General features: G+C 45.3%; 2 protein-coding genes across 10 annotated transcripts in view; one reads left to right on the top strand and one right to left on the bottom strand.

The window, feature by feature from the left end:
• Positions 1-1,296: 1,296 nt before the first annotated feature.
• LOC146355207 (zinc finger protein RFP-like) lies at positions 1,297-12,447 on the bottom strand. Of its 7 annotated transcripts, none has more exons than XM_084830360.1 (8): positions 11,747-12,444; positions 10,391-10,486; positions 10,061-10,291; positions 8,748-8,770; positions 8,086-8,201; positions 7,440-7,505; positions 5,575-5,778; positions 1,297-4,028 (listed from the first exon to the last, which is right to left on the bottom strand). In XM_084830360.1, the coding sequence occupies exons 1-8, from the start codon at positions 12,287-12,289 to the stop codon at positions 3,973-3,975; spliced, it is 1,335 nt and encodes a 444-aa protein (XP_084686486.1). In that variant the 5' UTR covers positions 12,290-12,444; the 3' UTR covers positions 1,297-3,972. The 7 variants fall into 7 exon arrangements, with proteins under 7 accessions (XP_084686486.1, XP_084686487.1, XP_084686490.1 ...); XM_084830361.1 differs by having other exon boundaries at positions 1,297-4,025; XM_084830364.1 differs by lacking the exon at positions 10,061-10,291 and having other exon boundaries at positions 1,297-4,025; positions 11,747-12,447.
• Positions 12,448-15,181: 2,734 nt separating this feature from the next.
• Positions 15,182-20,844, top strand: part of LOC146355206 (zinc finger protein RFP-like) — a 22,314-nt gene continuing 16,651 nt past the window's right edge. For all 3 annotated transcript variants that reach the window (XM_084830333.1, XM_084830332.1, XM_084830331.1), the window contains exon 1: positions 15,182-15,660. In XM_084830333.1, the coding sequence (XP_084686459.1) occupies positions 15,211-15,660 (450 nt within the window). In that variant the 5' untranslated portion in view covers positions 15,182-15,210. The remainder of the gene's footprint in view (positions 15,661-20,844) is intronic.

The raw sequence follows: 20,844 nt of genomic DNA, 5'->3' as shown, positions 1-20,844 counted from the left end.
TATTTAAATTTTCAACACTACAAATAAAAAAGGGGGGGGATGTACTCCAGGCGTCCCAAATCAACGAACAACAGGAAGAGGATGAGTAGTACCTCTGATAGTCTGATTTGACTGCTGTAATCATTCACAAACATAGTTGTTGCACAGTGACAAGGCCACATAGAATCCTGGATCCAAGGTTGGCCTGGGCTCGGCCATCTGCACATTAGTGCAGTGCAATTCTAAGCACGTGTCCTCAGAAGTAAGTCCTACTGAGAGTAAGCGGGGCAGGCTTACTCTCAAGTAAGTGGTTTTAGAATAATATTTCACCTACTGCACACAACAACTTTGCTGCAGCTAAGCAGATCTGGGAGTGGTTAGTGATTGGACTGAAGACACCCTTACCCTCAGTGACTGGATTGTGACACCCTCACAATCAAAAAGTGTGAGGTAAAATGTTATGTTATGTGGATCTGAAAACCAGAATGTGTTACAGAATATAATATTGTGATTGTAAGTGCTTAGCAGTGAGAAAGTTGTCTCTACTGAAGTCTAACTGTGCAGCCTACCAGCTGTCACTAAAGCTGTTCCTGTTACAAGGAAGCAGTTATGCCTTTAACCTATTTACAGTTGGTCCAGGTGTTTAAATATTGAACTAGAGAATCAAACCTAACAGGTTTTGATAGACTGGTTAACAAATGTTCTACAAACAAAGATGGCTTATAAATACTCAGTATTTAATTGATCTCAATTAGCCTTGAGAAGAGAAGACTGAGGGGAGATATGATAGCACTCTTCAAGTACTTGAAAGGTTGTCACAGAGAGGAAGGCCAGGATCTCTTCTCCATCATCCCAGAATGCAGGACATGGAATAATGGGCTCAAGTGACAGGAAGCCAGATTCCGGCTGAACATCAGGAAAAACTTCCTGACTGTAAGAGCAATACGACAATGGAACCAATTACCTGGGGAGGCGGTGGGCTCTCCCACACTGGAGGCATTCAAGACGAGGCTGGACAGCCATCTGTCAGGGATGCTCTGACTTGGATTCCTGCACTGAGCAGGGGGTTGGACGTGATGGCCTTGTAGGCCCCTTCCAGCCCTACTATTCTATGATTCTATACAGGCCAATAGGCTGGCAGATATAGAGGTGGTAGGTTATCAGAGGGACCTGACAGAGTAGAAAGTTGGTCATTTGGAACACTTACAGGCTCAGTGATTTGGTTGGTTCAAGCAGAAAAGAACTTTAGGGAGTAGGCAAGTGGTTGAAGTATAGTTGGAATCACTGAAGACAGATGCTGTGAGAGCCAGCAAGGAAAAGAAGCCTTCAAAGGTGGTTCTCCAGGAGAGTTTCTGGCCAGAGTGATAGTAGAAGCACACCTTTGGTATAGGCAACTGAGTGATGTTTTTGCTATGTTTTGGACAAGTCTGACCAGAAGGAAGACTTCAGGGGAAACTAAACTAGGTCTGTTACTCAAAGATTCTTACGCTAGGAGTCCACTGACAGACTTTGCTCAATCCTATATTCTTATAAGTTCCTGACCAGAGGGAAAACTACAGGTATAGCTTCAGAGTTGTTACAGGAGGGCTAACTAGGTAAAGCTAGAAAAGGATTAACTGGCAAATGGGTTTCAAGCCGGAAAGTAAAATAAGGAAATAACTGCTTCCTCACAGAAACAGTACCTTTACAATAATTATTAAAACATATTGGCAACATCTAATCTATAATTTTCCATTCCAGTTTAAATAAACAATATATGTTGCCTTCTCAAATCAATCTCGTTATCTGTTTATTCCATGGCTATATCTTAACCTTACTACCAACTGTGTGTTAAACATAAATGTTTTAGTAGGAATTTATATGGTGACAAAAGTAAAAAGGTACATTTGTTTATATGTTGACAATTTGGGTGGCATAAAAGTGGGATTTGAAACCACCCCCACCCCAACAAATGGTGGCGCTAGATGGGATATAAGAAACATTTCACACTACAGGACAAACAAAAGACGTATCTTGTATTAAAAATAATGAGTCTTGTGGCACCTTAAAGACACAAATTTATTATGGCATAAGCTTTGGTGGACTACAGAATACTTGCTTAAAGCAGTCAAATCTATGTCAGATTCAGATATAAATCTCATGTTAAAATGTTTACTATTCAGGGACACAGATGGTAAATTCCTGTTGAAAAGCTGGTTTGAGGTTCTCTAGTCAGTTCAAGGGGATTGTAATAGGCTGGTCACATACACATTGCCAAAAAAGAGGAAGTGCATCACCAAAAGAGGACACAGATTCGCATAACATTTGCACATGCTAATTCAGGTGTAGGCAACCTTTTGGGGCCTGTGGGCACATTTTGCAATTTGAGAAACTGTTGTGAGGACCGCCACTAAACAGCTGCCTTGGGAGGCGTGACTAGTCACAAAGGATAAATAACCTGCCCCAAAGACTGAGTAGACAGCAGAGGTGGGGTCTGAGCCCCAGCGCACTAAACTCCTTTGAACCCACACTTTTCAGCATCAACAGAATTAATTTAATTTGTGAACTAAAAAAAAAAAATTGGAAGAGCCAGGGCACCTTGGTAGGTGTCAAGAAAGGTGTCCAGGGGCACACTGGTGACCACAGCCAACTGTCATGTACCCCTGTGCTAATTTGAACCTATTGATGCAAATTAAGAAAGAATGAAATAGACATACACTACATCACACCATGGCGAAGGGTGTGACCTGTGTGTCTGCCCAGTCTGCTGTCCAGGTGCTGACTATTGATAGGAAACCTGCTCCTCTCCCTTCTTATAGTTCTTTACCTTTAAACTGGGCTTGGCTTGGACAGCCCTTCAGACAAAGGACAACTTCAGACAGAGGACTGTCCCTATAAAATAGGGCACATGGCCACCGTAAGTGTGAGTCCAGCTCTGAAATGTGAAGGAATGCTGAAATCCTAGATATTAGTAGCAAACTCAGTCTCCAAGTGTGGATCTTGATGTAGCCAAAATGCCACTACCTACACATGAAGGGAGGTACCAGCAGGCTTGGGGGAACCCCCAGGTTTGCCGAAGTACAAAAAAAAAAAAAACCTTTAGAAAAACATTGAGAAACACCCAAAATCAGTCTAAGCATACTCTGTGGTCACGGAATGCCGACTGTTGAAAAGGAAAACCAAAACCAGGGGAAATAGAACAGAGTATCTTGGAAGATGGGTTGGCTGGCTGGATCCTTGAATAATAATAGGTTGGATGCAAGATGCAAAAGAGAAGAAAGCTCCTGAACCTTTAACAGTTGTATAGAGGGGGATTTCAGCAGGCGAAGCTTGTCGTACAAGCTTTAAAAGGCACAGGAGCTCTGTTCTCTCTTGCATCTGTCCACTCTACTGAACAGGAGCACTACATGCTGCAACATTTTGTCACAGGTCCTCCTTGTATTGTAGAGTCACTTCCTTTAATCCAGGTCTTGAGCTTTCTGTTTTCTGCCATGGGCTTCGAGATTACAATAGAATTTATGCCGTGAGCTGAATCCACTATCCCTTCTCCAGAAGGTCCCAAATTAACAATGAAGAGCATTTATTAAATGAAAAAGACTGCATACTAAACATATTTTTAAAAAGCAGACATTATGAAGTATTTGAGCAAAGCAGAGCTAAACTAAATGGTGCAAAAAGTGGACTCTTAAACATTTTGCATCTTCCTACTTCAAGTCAATCTTCCTTCGACTCCGTCATTGCTGTTCCCCGAGTACAGCACGGCTCTTCTGTCCACGTTTGCAAAGCAGTTCAGGAGGAGAAGACAGACAGGCACATTTACAAAGATGTTGGGTATTTAGATAATATTTTGGGGATGGAATGCATATGGTACTACTATTTGTAAAATGGCTGAATTGCCGGTACTCTTGCTGCACTAACATTCTAAGTCTGGTTTACATGATGGCCGTAGAAGCAGAGTTTGTGGAAACACTGGAATACATGATCCTAATTTTTACAAACATAAACCCCTTCCACTTAGGATAGTGGACACTGAGGAAAAGGCTTTTCTTGATGACGTTTGTTCACATCTGCTAGACAAAGAGAGAAGAGAGCGTGCATTAAAGATGGAGCATAACTTTGAGGTCTCTATTTCCCAGCAGCCAGGCTGTGGCTGGGACACTGCTTGAATGGACTAATCTGGGGCTACAGGAAGCTGCTTCTTTGCTGTGGTTGAGACAGTATTTTGCTAGCGCTTTCTCCTTTCAGACATCAAGCCATTGCTGCCAATATTGGGAGGGGTGGGGTGAAAAAAGGACCTCTGTCCCTGGGTTAGATTAATCACTGGAGCATACTAGGGGATTGTTAAGGCTTCCTTTACCTACATTTTTCAGGAGGGAAGTGGGAGACACTGGGGGGGGGGGTTTAATACAGAAAAATGAGTGTCTAGTCCTCATGGATGTGGAGAAAAACTTAGAAAGGTGTTGGGAACACATGCTCAAAACTCTTACAGCCAATTTTATGCATGCTTATTCAAAGGCAAGCCCCACTCTATTCCATGGGGCTTACTCCCAGATGAGTGTGTATGGGATTGCACCTTTGTATTCTGTTCTTCGCCATTCTCTCATGGCTATTTCTTCCTCCCTCCTTCAGGTGTTTCCTTCCCATCCATTCAGTCTTTTTTCCGTATCTTCAGACTCAGCACTAGTGCTCTTTTCTGCTCAATTTTAAGTAGCAATGCCAGGAAAAAAAGTGGCAGGCCAATACCCCTGGTTCAAGGGGACATTTGTTGAGGCAGTGATTCAGCTGAGACTCCAGTCAGCTGTCCTTGCTGTTCCCAGTTGCAACTTGAACTTGGCAGCCCATTTGGTAGCTCAGTGACTAAGGAAACCTGCTTATGTTAGAATAAGGTAGCGGTGGGGGACTAAAAAAGAGCACATAGGGCCAGTTCACTCGACACAGCTGGCACATTGTGGGTTATTTAACCCACAATGAGCCTCAACGCATGACAGGCATGTGCAGCTGCCATTTTGAATACGCAGCTTGCATTGTGTCGTGCGAACCCAGCCATCATGGGTAATTCAAGGGTTAAACAACCCTCGCATAACCCTACTACATACTCCATGATGATCCGGTCATGTTCGGCAAACCAGGCCATACTTCACAAGTTTAAATCCCTGGGATCTTCAATAAAACACTCAAGTAGGAGAGCTGGGGAAGTGCTGAGCCCTCTGCTAGGATTTCCCACAGACAATTAAAACACACATACGAATAAATAGCTTGTCTACAGAAATCAACAGGTGACGGGTGATGGTATGAAGTGAAGTATGATCACCTGTTAAGGTCTGCAGACGCTGCCGTTAAAGGCACTGTAAAGGAGCCTGTAAAAAAAGTTGGCAACCTTCTCTTGCACCCACTGCCTACTTCTTACTGAATCATTGAATACAATGCTGTCTGCGTGTTTGCCCCTATCTCTGTAAGTAAAAGGAGTAGAGACATTTTTTAAAATTTTGAAAAAATTAAAGCTGAGAAGTCAGAAAAGGGCCCCGAAATAGCCCTGAGGTGACCAGGCCTCCGCAGCCCACTTCCCCATACTTAGTGTGGCCTTGGCAAAGGCAAAGTTCCTCTTCATGGACTTACCACCGCTCCCCGAACGACTTTTATCAGCCTGTGAATGAGGCGTGGAGTGTGTTCTTCTGCACAAGCCAAAGTCAAAAGGGTTTGCAGAGTGCTCCGCTGCTCTCTGGTATTGTAGTGAAGATGTATTTCTGGGTGGGGCAATTTTTTTTCTTTTTGCAGCAAACGAACTGGACTCCTCTTTTTCCGCTTCAAAAGGCAGGGCATCTAGATAAAGAGTGTGAGACACATGGAATTGCACAGAGGCAGGGTTAATGTCTCTGCCAAAAGTGGCTGCCTCCTGTTCAGTTATGTTTCGTGAAGGTGTTGTGGGGTGGGGAGGAGATATTCAGGCAGGGTCATATGTGTGAAGGCAATGGTTTAAGTACCCTGGTCCCAGGCCAGCTTTTTATTTGTTTATCATTGCATTTATATCCTGCCTGTATCTTGCAAGGCAGCTTGCATGGTCCTCCTCTCTATCTTATCCTCACAACAAACCTGACTGGCCCCAAGTCACCTAATTAGCTTCACAGCCAAGTAGGGACTAAAACCAGGATTTCCTGGGTCCCAGTCCAACACTCTAACCACTACACCACACTGGCTCTCAACACCACACTGTCTTTCTGTAAAGGTTATAATCAGCACTTTGATAACCAATTTGTTTCAGGGCTCATTTCAATGTAGTGGGCACAAAAGAAGTGTGTCATGCTCAGATTTTCTGGGTCCCATCTGCATCTTGGCAGCTGTACCAGTTGGAGTTTACAAGCTAGCCTCAAACGCAACTCAACATAAAGTGCATTACAGTAATCTATTTTAGAGGTAACTAGCGAATGGACCACTATGACTAGGTCCAACAGTTCCAAATAGGGATGCAGCTGGTGCATCAGATGAGATAAGGCATCTCTGTTACCATCTGGACTTTACCAGAGGGCATCAAGTCCATGAGAACTCCCAAACTGTACACCAGTTCCTTCAAGGGGAATGCAACCCCATCTAGGACTGATGTGATGCCTCCATTCAGAACAGCCATTTTCCTACTCCATAAGCCTCCAGCTTATCTGGATTAAGTTTGTTTTTATTTATTTTAAAGATTTATAAGCCATATTCTAGGTAGTAAACCCTCCCAAGGTGGTATACAACAAATTTGAAAACTACAAAACACAATAAAACAATGATTAAAAAAATGTAAGAAGATCAAAATTAACAACGAACACCAGAAAGCACCATATACACAATGTACCCTCATCCATTTCAAAACAGCATCCAACCCCTCATTCAGGATATCTACAGCCTTTCTGGGATTCATAGGTGGAAATGACAGGTAGAGCTGCATGTCATCAGCGTATTGGTGACAATGCAGCCCAGACCTTCAGATCACCTCACCCAGCAGCTTCTTTTAGATATTGAAAAGCATGCAAGTTAAGACTGAAAACTGAGGCACTCCACACGTCAAAGGCCATGGAGTGGAACAGAATTCACCCAACATAACTGTTTGTGATCAACCACCCAGATAGAACTGGAGCCGTCATAACAGTATGCCTCCTAACCCCAAAGGATACCATGATCAATGGTGTCAGAAACAGGAAATATCCAGCAAGACCAAGAGGGTTGCACTTATCCCTTCTAGTCCCCAGCAAATGTCATCCAGTCGACTAGTGATCTCAAGGCTGTTTCTGTCCCCAAACCTGGCTGGAACCTAGACTGATGTCTATCCAGATGCACAATTGTCTCAGTGTATAACTTGTGCCCCATGGTTCTGGATCCAACAAGAAGCAAAGGATTCATGTGTAAAACATGCTCTTATATACACCCCATGTGTATTCTGTTTATTCAGATAACACTTGTAACAATCTCCACATTACAGAAATGTATCAGTAGAAACACTCTACCTCTTGCTGTTCGAACATGCGCTGGAGATTCCCGCTGACATTTCTCCAGTTCTGAAGGCAGAGTATCTAGAGAAAGAGGGAAGAGTCATTTTAGAAGGGGGTTGGGCGGAAGTGTTGTGACATCATTTGTAGGATTAGAACAACCTGCCTTAGAAGCAGGCCAGCCAAATAAATATATTTACATTATGGTCACAACTGCCTTGAAAATATACGATCTAGCTCTCCAGCACATAATCTGCAGGGCTCCTGCAGAAACCTGAAAGTCCCAGCTCCAAAAGATTCTCATAGCTTTGTTGGCTTAAAAAAAATGAGATAATTGGCAAAGAGGGTTGCCACTTGATGTGTATGCTTCAACAAAGTATTGTTAAAATGAGGAGTTCTAGGCTGCTTTGAGGGCTCTTATAATGGAAAGGCGGGATACAAATCTTCGAAACAAATACATGTCAGCTTTAAAAGTACAGCTGGAATGTGTGAAAAACAAAACCACACCTATGGGCACGTGCGTACAAGGTGCAACTACAGCTTGCTAACGTGCACATTGGACACACAGCAGTCCTTCTTGATACTCTGAAACCTTGAACAGCACCTCTTTGGTTACAAATCAGACATGGGAAGCATACTCAGATGTCACCCGCTAAGTTTGTACCTTTAAATTTCTGCAGAGTCTGTGCAAGGACAACATTTTGTCTAATCAAAGAATCAAGCACTTCCTCCAGTTCAGGAAAAATCTCCACTGACTCTTGTAACTTCCTTTCCTTGAACCTAAAAGGAGGGAAAATGTTTGTGCTCACACAACAGTTGGAAAAACCCATACGACTGGCCCTGCTCACATGGCTCTTGTATTCAGATGCTTCATTTTTTTACTTTTTATTTATTATTACATTTATATCCTGCCTTTTTTTAATTCTTGCAACAAACCCAAGGTGGGTTATATGGTCCCCTTCCTCTCCATTTTATCCTCACAACCCTGTGAGGTAGGTGCGGCTGAGAGTCAGTGACTGGCCCAAAGTCACCCAGAGAGTTAAATGGCTGAATGGGGACTAGAACCCGGATCTCCCGAGCCCCAGTCCAACGCTCTAACCACTACACCACAGTGGCTCTCATTGCCACAGAAGCATATGGGAACTCACCACAGTGAATCAGCTCCCATGTTACTAGGGGTAACTGTGAATGGAACTGATTATTCCAAACAACAAGACTGAGAAGAAGGAATGATGTTTTGCCTAGCTGTCTGCCCATCAGCCTTTCATTACATCTTTAAGAATTTCCCACACAGTACAGCACGAGGAGGAGGAAAAAGGCAAATACCTTGTCAGAGTGATGTTAATCTCCTAGAGGAGAGAGAGAGATTCAGCATTACATGATACAAGTGGGACCAGCAGCAAAATATTGCAGTGTGGAATGCTCCTGTTCAGGGTTCCAGCCACCCTTCAGGATGCTCCCGTCCTTTTCTCCCTTCCAGTTGTCCATTCCACCCCCACCCCCCCTTAACAGACATTCTGCATTCTATAGCTACTGAGCATGCTCAGTCCTCATTGAGCTGTTCTGGGGCTTCATCCCCTTAGGGCGCAATCCTATGCATATTTAGACAACCTTGAGCATTCCCCAGCCAGCTATGCTGGAAGTTGTAGGACTTTTTTCTGTCTAAATATGCATAGGATTCTGCTCTTAAGGTGTTTTCCCCCCTAAAGTTTTTCGTACATTGCATTAAAAAAAAATCATAAGCATTGTGCGGGAGGGAAAGGAAATGTGAAGGAGGTTGATTCCTTATGCTAACATAAACAATGAGTAGGGACGTATATGATCTTCACATTTATCATTCCAGAAACTAATAAAAATTGACCACTTCCTTATAAATTGATTTTCATACATTTGCTTTTCACAAGCCCAAACGTAATATTTAAGTTTATGTGTTATAGCTATTTCCCAAATCCTACAGAACCAATCTGAGGGACGTGGTGCCACTTTCCTTTTCTGATATGCAGCAATTGACATTTTAGCTGCTTTATACATTTGTGATCATTTCAATTTCAGTTATATCAATGCACCCTTCCAGATATTCTTCCACGATGCTCCCTCCCATTCTCCTTTCCAGTTTTCCATTCCACCTCCCCCCTGCCCCCCACCCCCCGCAACAGACAGTCAGCATTCTGTACCTACTGAGCATACTCAGTCCTCATTAAGCTGTTCTAGGGGTTTAGCTCCCTTAGGGTTCCCTGCTCCCCAAAGTTTGTTGCACATTTTAAAACTCTGAGTTCCCCACAAGCCCGCTGATGCCTCCCTCTTGTGCGTGGATGGTGCCATTTTTACTATATAAGGAGTAATTTGCCATTTCAAGGCCCAACATCTACTTCCAAACCATTTCATTGGGTGACCCCGACTTCTAGTATTATGGGAGAGGGAGCTAAACATTCCCCACACCATGCATCGTTTTATAATCCTCCCCAATGAGGGTCCACCATGGGAAGCAATGCCTCTCCACGGCGTTGTGTGTCTCGTAACAACTATTGTCTGCTTCCACCATTCGTCTCTGGCTCCTCTGTTTTGGGGGCTCCTCTCAAGGCCTACCCCACTACAGGATTCTCATCTACCATGAAAGAAAACAGTATCACAGTTCTAACTTGTAAAAACTCCGCTGCTGGCTGCTGCCATCTTCTTTCCGCCTCTGCGATGAGGTTGTCCAGGTGGGAAACATCCTCTGAAAGCTGAGTGGCCTGTTCTTCCTGCCCCCTCTCAAATGTCACTTGCAGGGATTGCCACTGGGCCAGCAGCAATTGTAACTGTTCGTCAAGAAACTGGTGGGCCTCCTTAAAGGCAAACACCGTTTTCTGCATTTCTGAGTTTATTGTTTTCTGCAACAGACAGATTCCAGAAGGGAAATGGTTGGTTATCATTAAAAACACAGAGAGGGGACAAAGTCTCCCTGCTAGTCAATAGATATAAGACCCTACCAGAGACTCCTTGCTCTTTGCTGTGCCCATTGCTATAAATCCAAGGAGCTTTTCTTTTTCTTGCCTCACAGACTCCAGCTGAGCCTGCATTTTTCCCTGACAAGAGAAGAATAGTTTTGAGTCACATTATCACTCTTGGCCTTCTCACTCCTTCATAGAGGAACACTAAGACACCTCTTGCTGTCCCAAAATGCAGAAATTCAGACTCTAGCTAACTCAGCCTTCCCCAACCTGGTGTCCTCCAGATTTTTTGGACTTCAGTGCCCATCAGCCCCAGCCAAGATGGCTCCTCCCCTCCCAGAAATGCCTCCATTAGCAGCCAGAGTTAGAACCTGAATTTGCTTATTTTCCTCTTCTCCTGCCCCCCCCCCCCGTTCCTTTCCCCTTTTGTATCGTATCTCCTAGATTGTAAGCCATTATTTTAGGTTGTGTAAACTCCCTTGAATGCTTGGGCAGAAAGGCAAGAGGAGCTTTCTTGCCACTAACAGGCAGGAGTCAGGAAAACAATCAAAAGGCAGAGGGGATGGGAAGGAAAGGGTGGATTTTATAGAATGATTTGAACCAATGAGCCAGATCCTTGAAGGCATCTCCCCAATATCATTCAGAGTATAGGCTGAAGTCCTAAGAAGCAATATGCGTTTGTAGGAGAGAGAACTACATGTTTAGTTAGAGAGCTTCATTTATGTTTCTGCTGCAACATGTCCGACTGCCCGAGAGACAAGTCATTGTTGAGTTTTAAGGGAGGCTTGCCTCTTTGGCAGCAGGTACTGCTGTAGCCAAACCAACAAACAGAACTTCAGCTACATGCATGGTTCTCTCCCATCTGTAAATATTAACACTTCTATGGACCACAAACCAAGTTCACCAACACATCTCAGAGAAGGAAACATGAAAGGAATGCTGTATATGGTCCTGCCGTGAAAAAGTATCAAACCTCTTAGCATTAGAGAACACTTTCATCTCCTCTGCGCCCCACCAGTGCGAGACATACACTATGGTAGGACGTGGGAGAGGGCCTTCTCTGCTGTGGCACCCCAGTTGTGGAATGCCCTGCCCTTGGAGGCTCGATTGATGCAGACATTGGTGTCATTTTGGCACCAAGTAAAAACATGGCTTTTACCAAAGCCTTTGAGGGCTAAATGCATGCCCTAAAGTAGCACATGGTTTTAACCGTTTTATCGTTTTAGATTTTAATTGGTATTAGCTTGTCCATGGTTTAATATGTTTTTAGCTCTTTAAATTATTTATTGTTTTATACTGTTTAAATTGATTTTATCTGTATGCTGCCTTGAGATCTTAATGATATAGGGCGGGACACAAATGTTTCAAATAAATAAACAAACAAACAAACCTTACCGTATGCACAGCCTCCTCCATGGGAAGCACTGTGTGGCCCTGGTGCTCTTTTGATTTGTCACATACCACACAGATGGGGGTTTGATCATCTTCACAGAAGAGTTTCAGGGGCTCCCGGTGCCTCTTACACACATTCTCCCTTACTCGCTTAATTGTCAGCGTTGGGACTATTTCAGCAATGTTCTTCAGCTCCCTGTTTGGCTGAAGGATTTTCTTCCGGCTAATTTTTCTGCATTGAGGACAGGAGAAGGATTTTTTCTTCTCCACGTCCCAGTACGTGGTGATGCAAGTTCGGCAGAAGTTGTGCCTGCAGTGTATCGAGACTGGGTCTCTGAAGCACTCCAAGCAGATGGAGCAAGAAAGTTCTTCCTGAAGTTTTGCCGTTGCCTCCTCTCTGGACATGATGGCCGTGGACAGTAAATGTCCCGTTCCTTTCCGGCTAGGCTCAGATATAATGTAACATGACTCAGGGAAAGGGCGTTGCTTTCTCTGGCTGCTTCCTTTAAACAAAGAAAAAATTTTGTTCCTGTTCTCAGGATTCATTGAAGCAGAAACAAATGTATTTTCAGCTTTGAACTGAAGATTACGGCAACAACAGGGTACACAAAAATGCAGGCCTCAAGATAGTCATGTACAGCCTGGTCTCTTTCACTGAGTTATTTTCCAAACTGCTACCTTGAGGGAACAAGTTCAGATCTGCCAGGGAAGTAGGCTTGGTTTTGTTTTTTGTTTGGCCAAAACATCAAAGGAAATTAACAGTGATCTGTGAATTGGAAGTGATGATTCATACTTTACCAGCAGCAGTCATGTGGCTCTGCCAACCAACAGGACGTACAGGCCTCTCTGTCTGCGCTGGGCAACGGAATTCCAGTGGCTCCAAGTAAAATGGAATAGAAAAAGTGTCTAAGGGGAAACTGGATTTGCTCCAGACCTTTGGGACAACAGGATGTGAGATATCACGGCAACTGTGCCCCGGTCCTATAGTTTTCATACTTGCATTCATGTTTCCCTTGATGTCCTAAAAGTAAATGGAACAAATGTATCCATTCACTTGTTTGGAGCTGGGAAAGGAAGCTGCAGTTGGGAAAACCCAATGGGAGAAAGGAAGCCCACTTTGCTTCCCTGTGCCATATCTTGGTATCTGAATGGGAGGGTGCATTCCTCCCTCATCCTTTTCCCAGTTGCTACCCTGTCGTCGTCATCATTACATTTCTATCCCACCTTTTTTCCTCTTGCAAGGAACCCAAGTAAGGTTACATGATCTTCCTCCTCTCCATATTATCCTCACAACAACCCTGTGAGGTAGGCTAGGCTGAGAGTCAGTGACTGGCCCAAAGTCACTCAGTGAGCTTCATGGCCAAGTGGGAACTAGAGCCAGGATCTCCAGAGTCCCAGCCCAGCACTCTAACCATTATACCACCTTTGCTAGATTCACTTCTACAGAACAGGGAAAAGGGTCTACAATCAGGAGAGGAGACCTCTCAAGGAATAAACACAACTACCCTTCCTTATACAACAAAATGCAAGGGGGTGGCAAAATTAATTTCACACCCAAAAGAGCTTGAGCCGGCTCCAGCAGAGGTGTGAGAGATGTGCTGCAGGGACACCCACCCGCAACACACTGCTGCTAGTAACACAGTGTTACAGAACTGATTGCTGTGATGGATGCACGGAACAATATAAATTGTTAAATGAGCAGGTGTCAGCATTCATTTCCTACTGCAACATTAACATGCCTGTGCACCATTTTAGAGTCCCTTCTCTGCAAGGCCGTCTCCAGGTTTGAGGGGATCTGGGCAATGTAGCTTCTGAGAGTATAATCAGACAGTGGTGGGCAGCAACAGCAGCGGCATTCCAAGGGTGGGTGACAGCCACCATTTATATTTCCCACAATACCTCGGAGTGCCTGACATGCCCCGACATCTCTTATACCACCTAGCCAGATGAAAAGTTCTGTAGAACTTGAAAGCTTGCCCAATTTTTGGTAGCATTTTTGTTATTCGGTCAGTCGCTTCCGACTCTTCGTGACTTCATGGACCAGCCCACGGCAGAGCTTCATGTCAGCCATCACCACCCCCAGCTCGCCCAAGGTTGAGTCCATCACCTCCAGAATATCATTCATGGTGGCATTTTGGTTGGTCCTAATAAAGGTATTGCCAAACTGTGGAATTTGGATCTTTTTCCCCTGGATTTTATTTTTAACTCATGGACCAGCACGTGGCTTTGTTTTTTTTACCTGGCGAGTGACCCCATTAAACCCAATGGGACTTGCTTCAGAGTAAAGGATTTTCAGAGGGGTAGCCGTGACTGTCCGTTCACGGTAAAAACAGTGAAGAGACACCCTAATTTATTCTGACAAGAAATGGATGGTGTCCATGAAAGCTTATGCCAAAATAAATGTATTAGTTTTTAAGGTGCCACAAGACTCTTTGCTGTTTCCTTCTTTTTTTAAACCATAAATTTTATTTAATTTTGAAATAAACAAAAAGGAAACAAAAAGAACATACATCAAAATCGCTAAAGAAACAAAGGAATTCACTAATTATACATCTTACTCTACAGCTGATATGCTTATGGAACATCTACAGTAAAACTGCCCAAGAAGAAGCTCAGTACCCAATGAAAGCAAAATACAAGTTATAGAACGTATAAAAGGAGCATGTCTGAGCATATGTCATTTTGTGGGTATTAATCAGAAAAAATATAGGGAACTGTTTTTGTTGTTTAGTCATTCAGTCGCTTCCGACTCTTCGTGACTTCATGGACCAGCCCATGCTAGAGCTTCCTGTCGGCCATCGCCACCCCCAGCTCCCCCCAGGTCGAGTCCGTCACCTCCAGAATATCCTTCATCCATCTTGCCCTTGGTCAGCCCCCCTTCCTTTTGCCTTCCACTTTCCCTAGCATCAGCATCTTCTCCAGGGTGTCCTGTCTTCTCATGATGTGGCCAAAGTAATTCAGTTTTCCCTTTAATATCATTCCCTCAAGTGAGCGGTCTGGCTTTATTTCCAGGAGTATGGACTGGTTTAGGTGGGCTTTGATCATAAGTTTGAAGAGCCTCAACACAGGAAATAAATGGAAACCACAGTGCCATAATATTTTTCTTAAAGTTAGGATCCCTTGCTTGCTGCATTTGCTGAGTAAGTGTACACAGTCGCAGCCTCCCAAATTTTTATCAACCCGCTGCTTTTGGTTGTTTCTGCATAGAGGCCTGCGCTATAAACAACCCAACAATCAGCATCAGGGATGCTCCGACTTGGATTCCTGCACTGAGCAGGGGGTTGGACTCGATGGCCTTGTAGGCCCCTTCCAACCCTCCTGCTCTATGATTCTATGATCTTTTTTATCCGTGTGTGGAAGGAGGGGGATCCAGCGGGGGGGGGGGGGATGTTTTCCAGCAGGTGGCGCGCTTGGGCATAATCCTCTGGGTGGCTCAGCCAATCAGCCCGAGCTACGAACGCGAATGGATGCGGGGCGGCGGGGGGCACCAGGCGGCGTCCGCTACCATGGAGAACCCGGTGGAGAGCCTCCATAAGGAAGCCACTTGCTCCGTCTGCCTGGAGTATTTCCGAGACCCGGTCTCCATCCCTTGCGGGCACAGCTTCTGCCGGGCCTGCATCACGCAGTGCTGGAAGGAACGGAACACGAATTTCTCCTGCCCCCAGTGCAGGGAAATCGCCCTGCAGAGGAGCTTCAGGCCCAACCGGGAGCTGGGAAACGTGGTGGAAATCACCAAGCGGCTGAGCGCCCGCGCCTCGCGAGACGGCGGCGGGGGAAAGGTGTGCGAGAAGCACGAGGAGGCGCTGAAGCTGTTCTGCGGCGAGGAGGAGAGCCTCATCTGCTGCATCTGCAGGGAGTCCCGCGCCCACAGAAGCCACCCCGTGTTCCCCGTAGAGGAGGCCGCCCAGGACTACAAGGTACGGAAGGCGCGCGCTCCCCTGGCAGGCCGGCCCGTCCGAGGCGTTGCGGCGATTTGGCGTTCCCGGCGCGGCCCCTTCTCGAAAGCAAGCAAGCAAGCAAGCAAGCAAGGAAGGGCCATTCCAGCCCACGCAGCTCCACCCCGGCTTTCACGCCGTCCCCGTCCCCGGGGACGGCGTGAAAGCCGGGGTGGAGCTGCGTGGGCTGGAATGGCCCCTTCGTTTCAAAACAAGACCGGCCAAGAACAGCGGCGTGTGTTAGGGGCGCTTGAGACAGTATTCGAGGACCGAACCCCGCGCAATGTGATGTTCTCATTAACCGCGCAACGCCCAGAACCAAAACGTGGTTTCTGTGGCAGTGTTGTGGCTGCCATCCGGCTAGGGGCATGGCTGGTGAATTTGGTTGGTCTGGCTCCTTTGGAAGGAGGCGTTCCGGGCCGCTCCATTCGGTTCTGGCTGGATTATGGGCGTTATGGGGCTCATAATAATATAATACCGAAAGGGTTTCAGCCCCAAAATATTGTTCTCAGGTGTCCAACACATGCCATTGTTCGCCAGAACCCCGCGATCCACCAACCGGAGGTCGGTGCAAAAGACACAGAACGAAAGAATCTTCAAGCCCAGGAATCTGTTTTGAGCCCCAGAGCTGAGCTCAGGAGCTCAGTCCTTCCACGCATGAATCTACTCCTGATTTCCCCAAGTTTTCTTCGTTTCAGCAGTAATAGTTCAGGGCAGGTGAATTCCAATTTGGGAAGGGTCTTGGGGGCTGGTGGAGCTAAGGGGGGCAGCGGGCAGAGCCAAAACAAAGGGGCTGGAGCCAGAGGTAATTCGTACCAGGTTGGCCATCTTTCGACCAAGCCTACAAGCCACCGCTGAATTCTAGGCATGTCTACTCAGGAGTAAGCCCAAGAGCAACACCTTGTAGGCATGCAAGCCACAGCTCAGCTGAGTAGCGGCAACAAATGTTAGAGGGTTTTGTGTGTGTGTGGAGTCACTTTGTTAGTGCTATTGTTAAACAGTTGAGAGTCAAAAATCCTTACTGATCTACTGTAAATCACACAGAGCACTACCAGTAGATCAGATCTATCTTCTGCCCATCCCTAGTTTGGAGAACAGAGAGACATAGAGGGTTCCTGCCTTACACCCGCTGAAGCTGTAGGCCACGTAAGGTAGCTGCCACCACCTTCCAACCCCTCTGGTGAGTAGGACCAGAGTCTGACAGAATTGTTTGTGGTTTGGGGCTGAGCTATTGTAGATCAATACAGCTAAAACCTAGATATGAGCATTCTAATATTTTACAATTAACCCTGCAGTCTGGTTACCAGGGATTGGGACTAAGCTCTATTAAACACAGTGGGTTGGATCCAAACATAGTTATACTTACAGTAGACCCATTGAAATAAGTGGGGCAAGCTAACTCATGTCCCATTGATTTCAATGGGTCTACTCTAAGCACTGTAACAAAGGAAGGTGGAACCCATTGACTTCAACCCACTGAAACTCAGATTTCAGCGGGTCTACTCTAACCATTCATAGAATCATAGCATAGTAGGGTTGGAAGGGGCCTATAAGACCATAGAGTCCTACCCCCTGCTCAATGCAGGAATCCAAGTCAAAGCACCTCTGACAGATGCTGCCCAGCTTCATCTTGAATGCCTCCAATGTGGGAGAGCCCACCTCCTCCCTAGGTAATTGGCTCCCTTCTTGTATTGCGCTGATTGGCTCCCTTCTTGTATTGCTCTAACAGTCAGGAAGTATTTTCTGATGTTCAGCCAGAATCTGGCTTCCTGTAAGTTGAGCCCATTGTTCTGTGTCCTGCATTCTGGGATGATCGAGAAGAGATCCTGGCCTTCCTCTCTGTGACAACCTTTCAAGTACTTGAAGAGCACTATCATATTTTCCCTCCGTCTTCTCTTCTCAAAGCTAAACATGTTCATTTCTTTCAGTCTCTCCTCATAGGGTTTTGTTTCCAGTCCCCTGATCATCTTCGTTGCCCTCCTCTGAACCTTTTCCAGTTTGTCTGCATCCTTCTTCAAGTGTGGTGCCCAGAACTGGACACAGTACTCCAGATGAGGCCTAACCAGTGCTGAGTAGAAGGGAAATAGTACTTCATGTGATTTGGAAGCTATAATTCTATTCATGCAACCCAAAATAGCATTTGCCTTTTTTGCAGCCACATCACATGGTTGGCTAATATTCAGTTTGCGATCTACAATCATTCCAAGATCCTTCTCTCTTGTAGTATTGTTGAGCCAAGTCTCCTCCATCTTGTAACTGTGCATTTGGTTTCTTTTTCCTAGGTGCAGAACTTGGCATTTATCCCTATTAAATGTCATTCTGTTGTTTTCTGCCCAGCACACCAGCCTATCAAGATCACTTTCAGTTTTGTTTCTGTCTTCCAGAGTATTAGCTATCCCATCCAATTTTGTGTTGTCTGCAAATTTGATCAGCATTCCCTGCACCTCCTCATCCAAGTCATTAATAAAAATGTTAAAGAGCCCTGGGTCAAGGACTGTGCCCTGAGGTACCCCGTTGGTTGCCTCTCCCCAGTTTGAGAGGATCCCATTGATAAGCACTCTTTCTTAGAAGGCGGGAGCAGGCATACTGCTTGACCATCTTGCATAAGTAAAAGTGCTAGAGATATGCAGCGCAATCCCACCCATGTACTACTGCTCAAAGGAGCTGTACAGGTAGCTGTGCATAGGCTTGCAGACTAAGGCATCACTTTCCTGGGAGTAGGCCCTGCTGTGGGACTTACTTCAGAGTAAACATGCATAGGATTCTATTTTAACACTGCAGTCCTAAACACAATTATTAGGGAATTAGCCCTATGAACACAGTGGTATTGGGATGGTGTAAAAGCCGGAACAGAACAGGCTGGGACAGTCCCTTTATATTAAAAAACCATGCCAAAAATAGGGCATATGTTAGAAACGCTTGAGAACAAGATTTTAGGACTAAAACCCTTGCAATATTATATTAGTAACCCCATAATGCCCAGAACACATCCGGAACAGAATGGAATGGCCCAGAACAACCACTTCCGAATGAGCCAAATCAACCAAACTCAGCAGTCACACATAACTGCATGGCAAGGATGCAATAAGCCACAAAGCTTTCACAGAAGCCATGTTCCGATGCCTGTTCTGGGCAATAGTCAGTACTGAAGAACAATGGCCCGGAATGGCAATTTCTGAGTGAGCCAAATCAACTAAACTCACCAGTCACACATGACTTCAAGGGGCTGATGCAGCAAGCCACAAAACATCCATAGAAACCATGTTCTGATACTTCTTCCGGGCCATAGTCCATATTCTGGAAGAACAGGCTGAAACGGCAACTTCCAGGTGAGCCAAACCAACCAAATTAACCAGTCACACCAGACTAGATGGGATTAATATATTAAGCCACAAAATATCCACGGAAACCACATTTGATGATTATTTCCATCAGTTCAATGTAGTAAAATAACAGTGAGGTATTTGGTTAGTTTCACTTGCTCAGAAGTTGTCATTCTGGGCCATTTCCCCAGAACAATGTCTGGCTCACTTTGCTCATTTCTGATACCCTGTTCTGGACCATTTTGTGGAATATGGACTATTGCCCAGAAGGGGTATTGGAACATGGTTTCTGTGGACATTTTGTGGCTTACTGAATCAGCCCCTTGAAGTAATGTATGACTGGTGAGTTTGGTTGATTTGGCTCACTTGGAAGCTGCCGTTCCAGCCTGTTTTGTGGAATATGGACTGTGACCTGGAATGTGTATCGGAATGTGGTTTCTATGAACATTTTGTGACTTATTGCGTCCCTGCCATGGAGTTATGTGTGACTGTTGAATTTGGTTGACTTGGCTCATTCAAAAGTGGCTGTTCTGGGCCATTCTGTTCTGTTCCAGATGTGTTCTTGGCATTATGGGGTTAATAATATAATATTGCAAGGGTTTTAATCCTAAAATATTGGTCTCAAGTGTTTCTAACTTATGCCACTATTTTTGGCATGGTTTTGTTATTTATTTATTTATTTCATTTCTATACCGCCCAATAGCCGAAGCTCTCTGGGCGGTTCACAAAAATTAAAACAAAACACACAATAAAACAATTTAAAATATATAGAACGTTAAAACCACAATATAACGATACAACCACAGTAAAACCTAGCAGCAGTGCAAGAGTTTAAAATACAGATTTAAAACAGCAAAGATAAAAATTTAGAAAGCTAAAATGCTAAAATGCCTGGGAAAATAAAAAGGTCTTCACCTGGCGCCGAAAGGAATACAATGTAGGCGCCAGGCGAACCTCACTAGGGAGCTCATTCCAGAGCCGGGGTGCCACAGCAGAAAAAGCCCTCCTCCTAGTAGCCACCCGCCTCTCTTCCTTTGGCAAAGGCTCACGGAGAAGGGCCGCTGATGATGGTCTTAAGGTCTGGGCAGGCACATATGGGAGGAGGCGATCCTTCAGGTAACCTGGCCCCAAGCCGTTAAGGGCTTTGAATGTTAACACCAGCACTTTGAATCGGGCCCGGAAATGGACTGGCAGCCAGTGCAGCTGGAAAAGTACTGGCGTAATATGAGCTCGCAGGCCAGTCCCTGTTAACAATCTTGCTGCCCTATTTTGGACCAGCTGAAGTTTCCAGACCGTTTTCAAAGGCAGCCCCACGTATAACGCATTGAAGTATTCCAGACGAGAAGTTATCAGAGCATGGATAACTGTAGCTAGGCTATCTCTGTCCAGATAAGGGCGTAGTTGGTATACCAGCCTAAGCTGATAAAAAGTGCTCCATGCCACTGAGTTCACCTGTGCCTCAAGTGACAGTTCTGGATCCAAGAGCACCCCCAAACTACGAACCTGATCCTTTAGGGGGAATGCAACACCCTCCAGAACAGGTTGAATATCACCTAGCCGGGCAGACGAACCACCCACTAACGGTACTTCCATCTTGTCTGGATTGAGTTTCAGTTTATTAGCCCTCATCCAGTCCATTACCTTGCCCAGGCACTGATTCAGAACAGCCACTGCCTCACCTAGTTTTGATGAGAAAGAGAGGTAGAGCTGGGTGTCATTTGCATATTGATGGCACCTCAGCCCATACCTCCGGATAACCTCCCCCAGCAGTTTCATGTAGATGTTAAACAGCATGGGGGATAAAATAGAGCCCTGTGGAACCCCATGGCACAATTGCCATGGC

Source organism: Heloderma suspectum, chromosome 2, assembly GCF_057233095.1.
Source record: "Heloderma suspectum isolate Gila_16-S chromosome 2, 16-S_ref, whole genome shotgun sequence".
Taxonomy (NCBI): domain Eukaryota; kingdom Metazoa; phylum Chordata; class Lepidosauria; order Squamata; family Helodermatidae; genus Heloderma; species Heloderma suspectum.
Note: the sequence above shows the minus strand (reverse complement) of the source record. Positions and strands in the feature narration are given on the sequence as shown.

Bases quoted from the DNA above. Each gene is read 5' to 3' on its own strand.
- LOC146355207 (XM_084830358.1), bottom strand. From the start codon at position 12,289: ATGAATCCTGAGAACAGGAACAAAATTTTTTCTTTGTTTAAAGGAAGC. The intron at 10,487-11,746 runs GTAAGGTTTGTT...TTCTCTTGTCAG, and splicing joins TGGAGGAGGCTGTGCATACG to GGAAAAATGCAGGCTCAGCT. The intron at 8,771-10,060 runs GTTAGAACTGTG...TCTCTCCTCTAG, and splicing joins CAGCAGCGGAGTTTTTACAA to GAGATTAACATCACTCTGAC.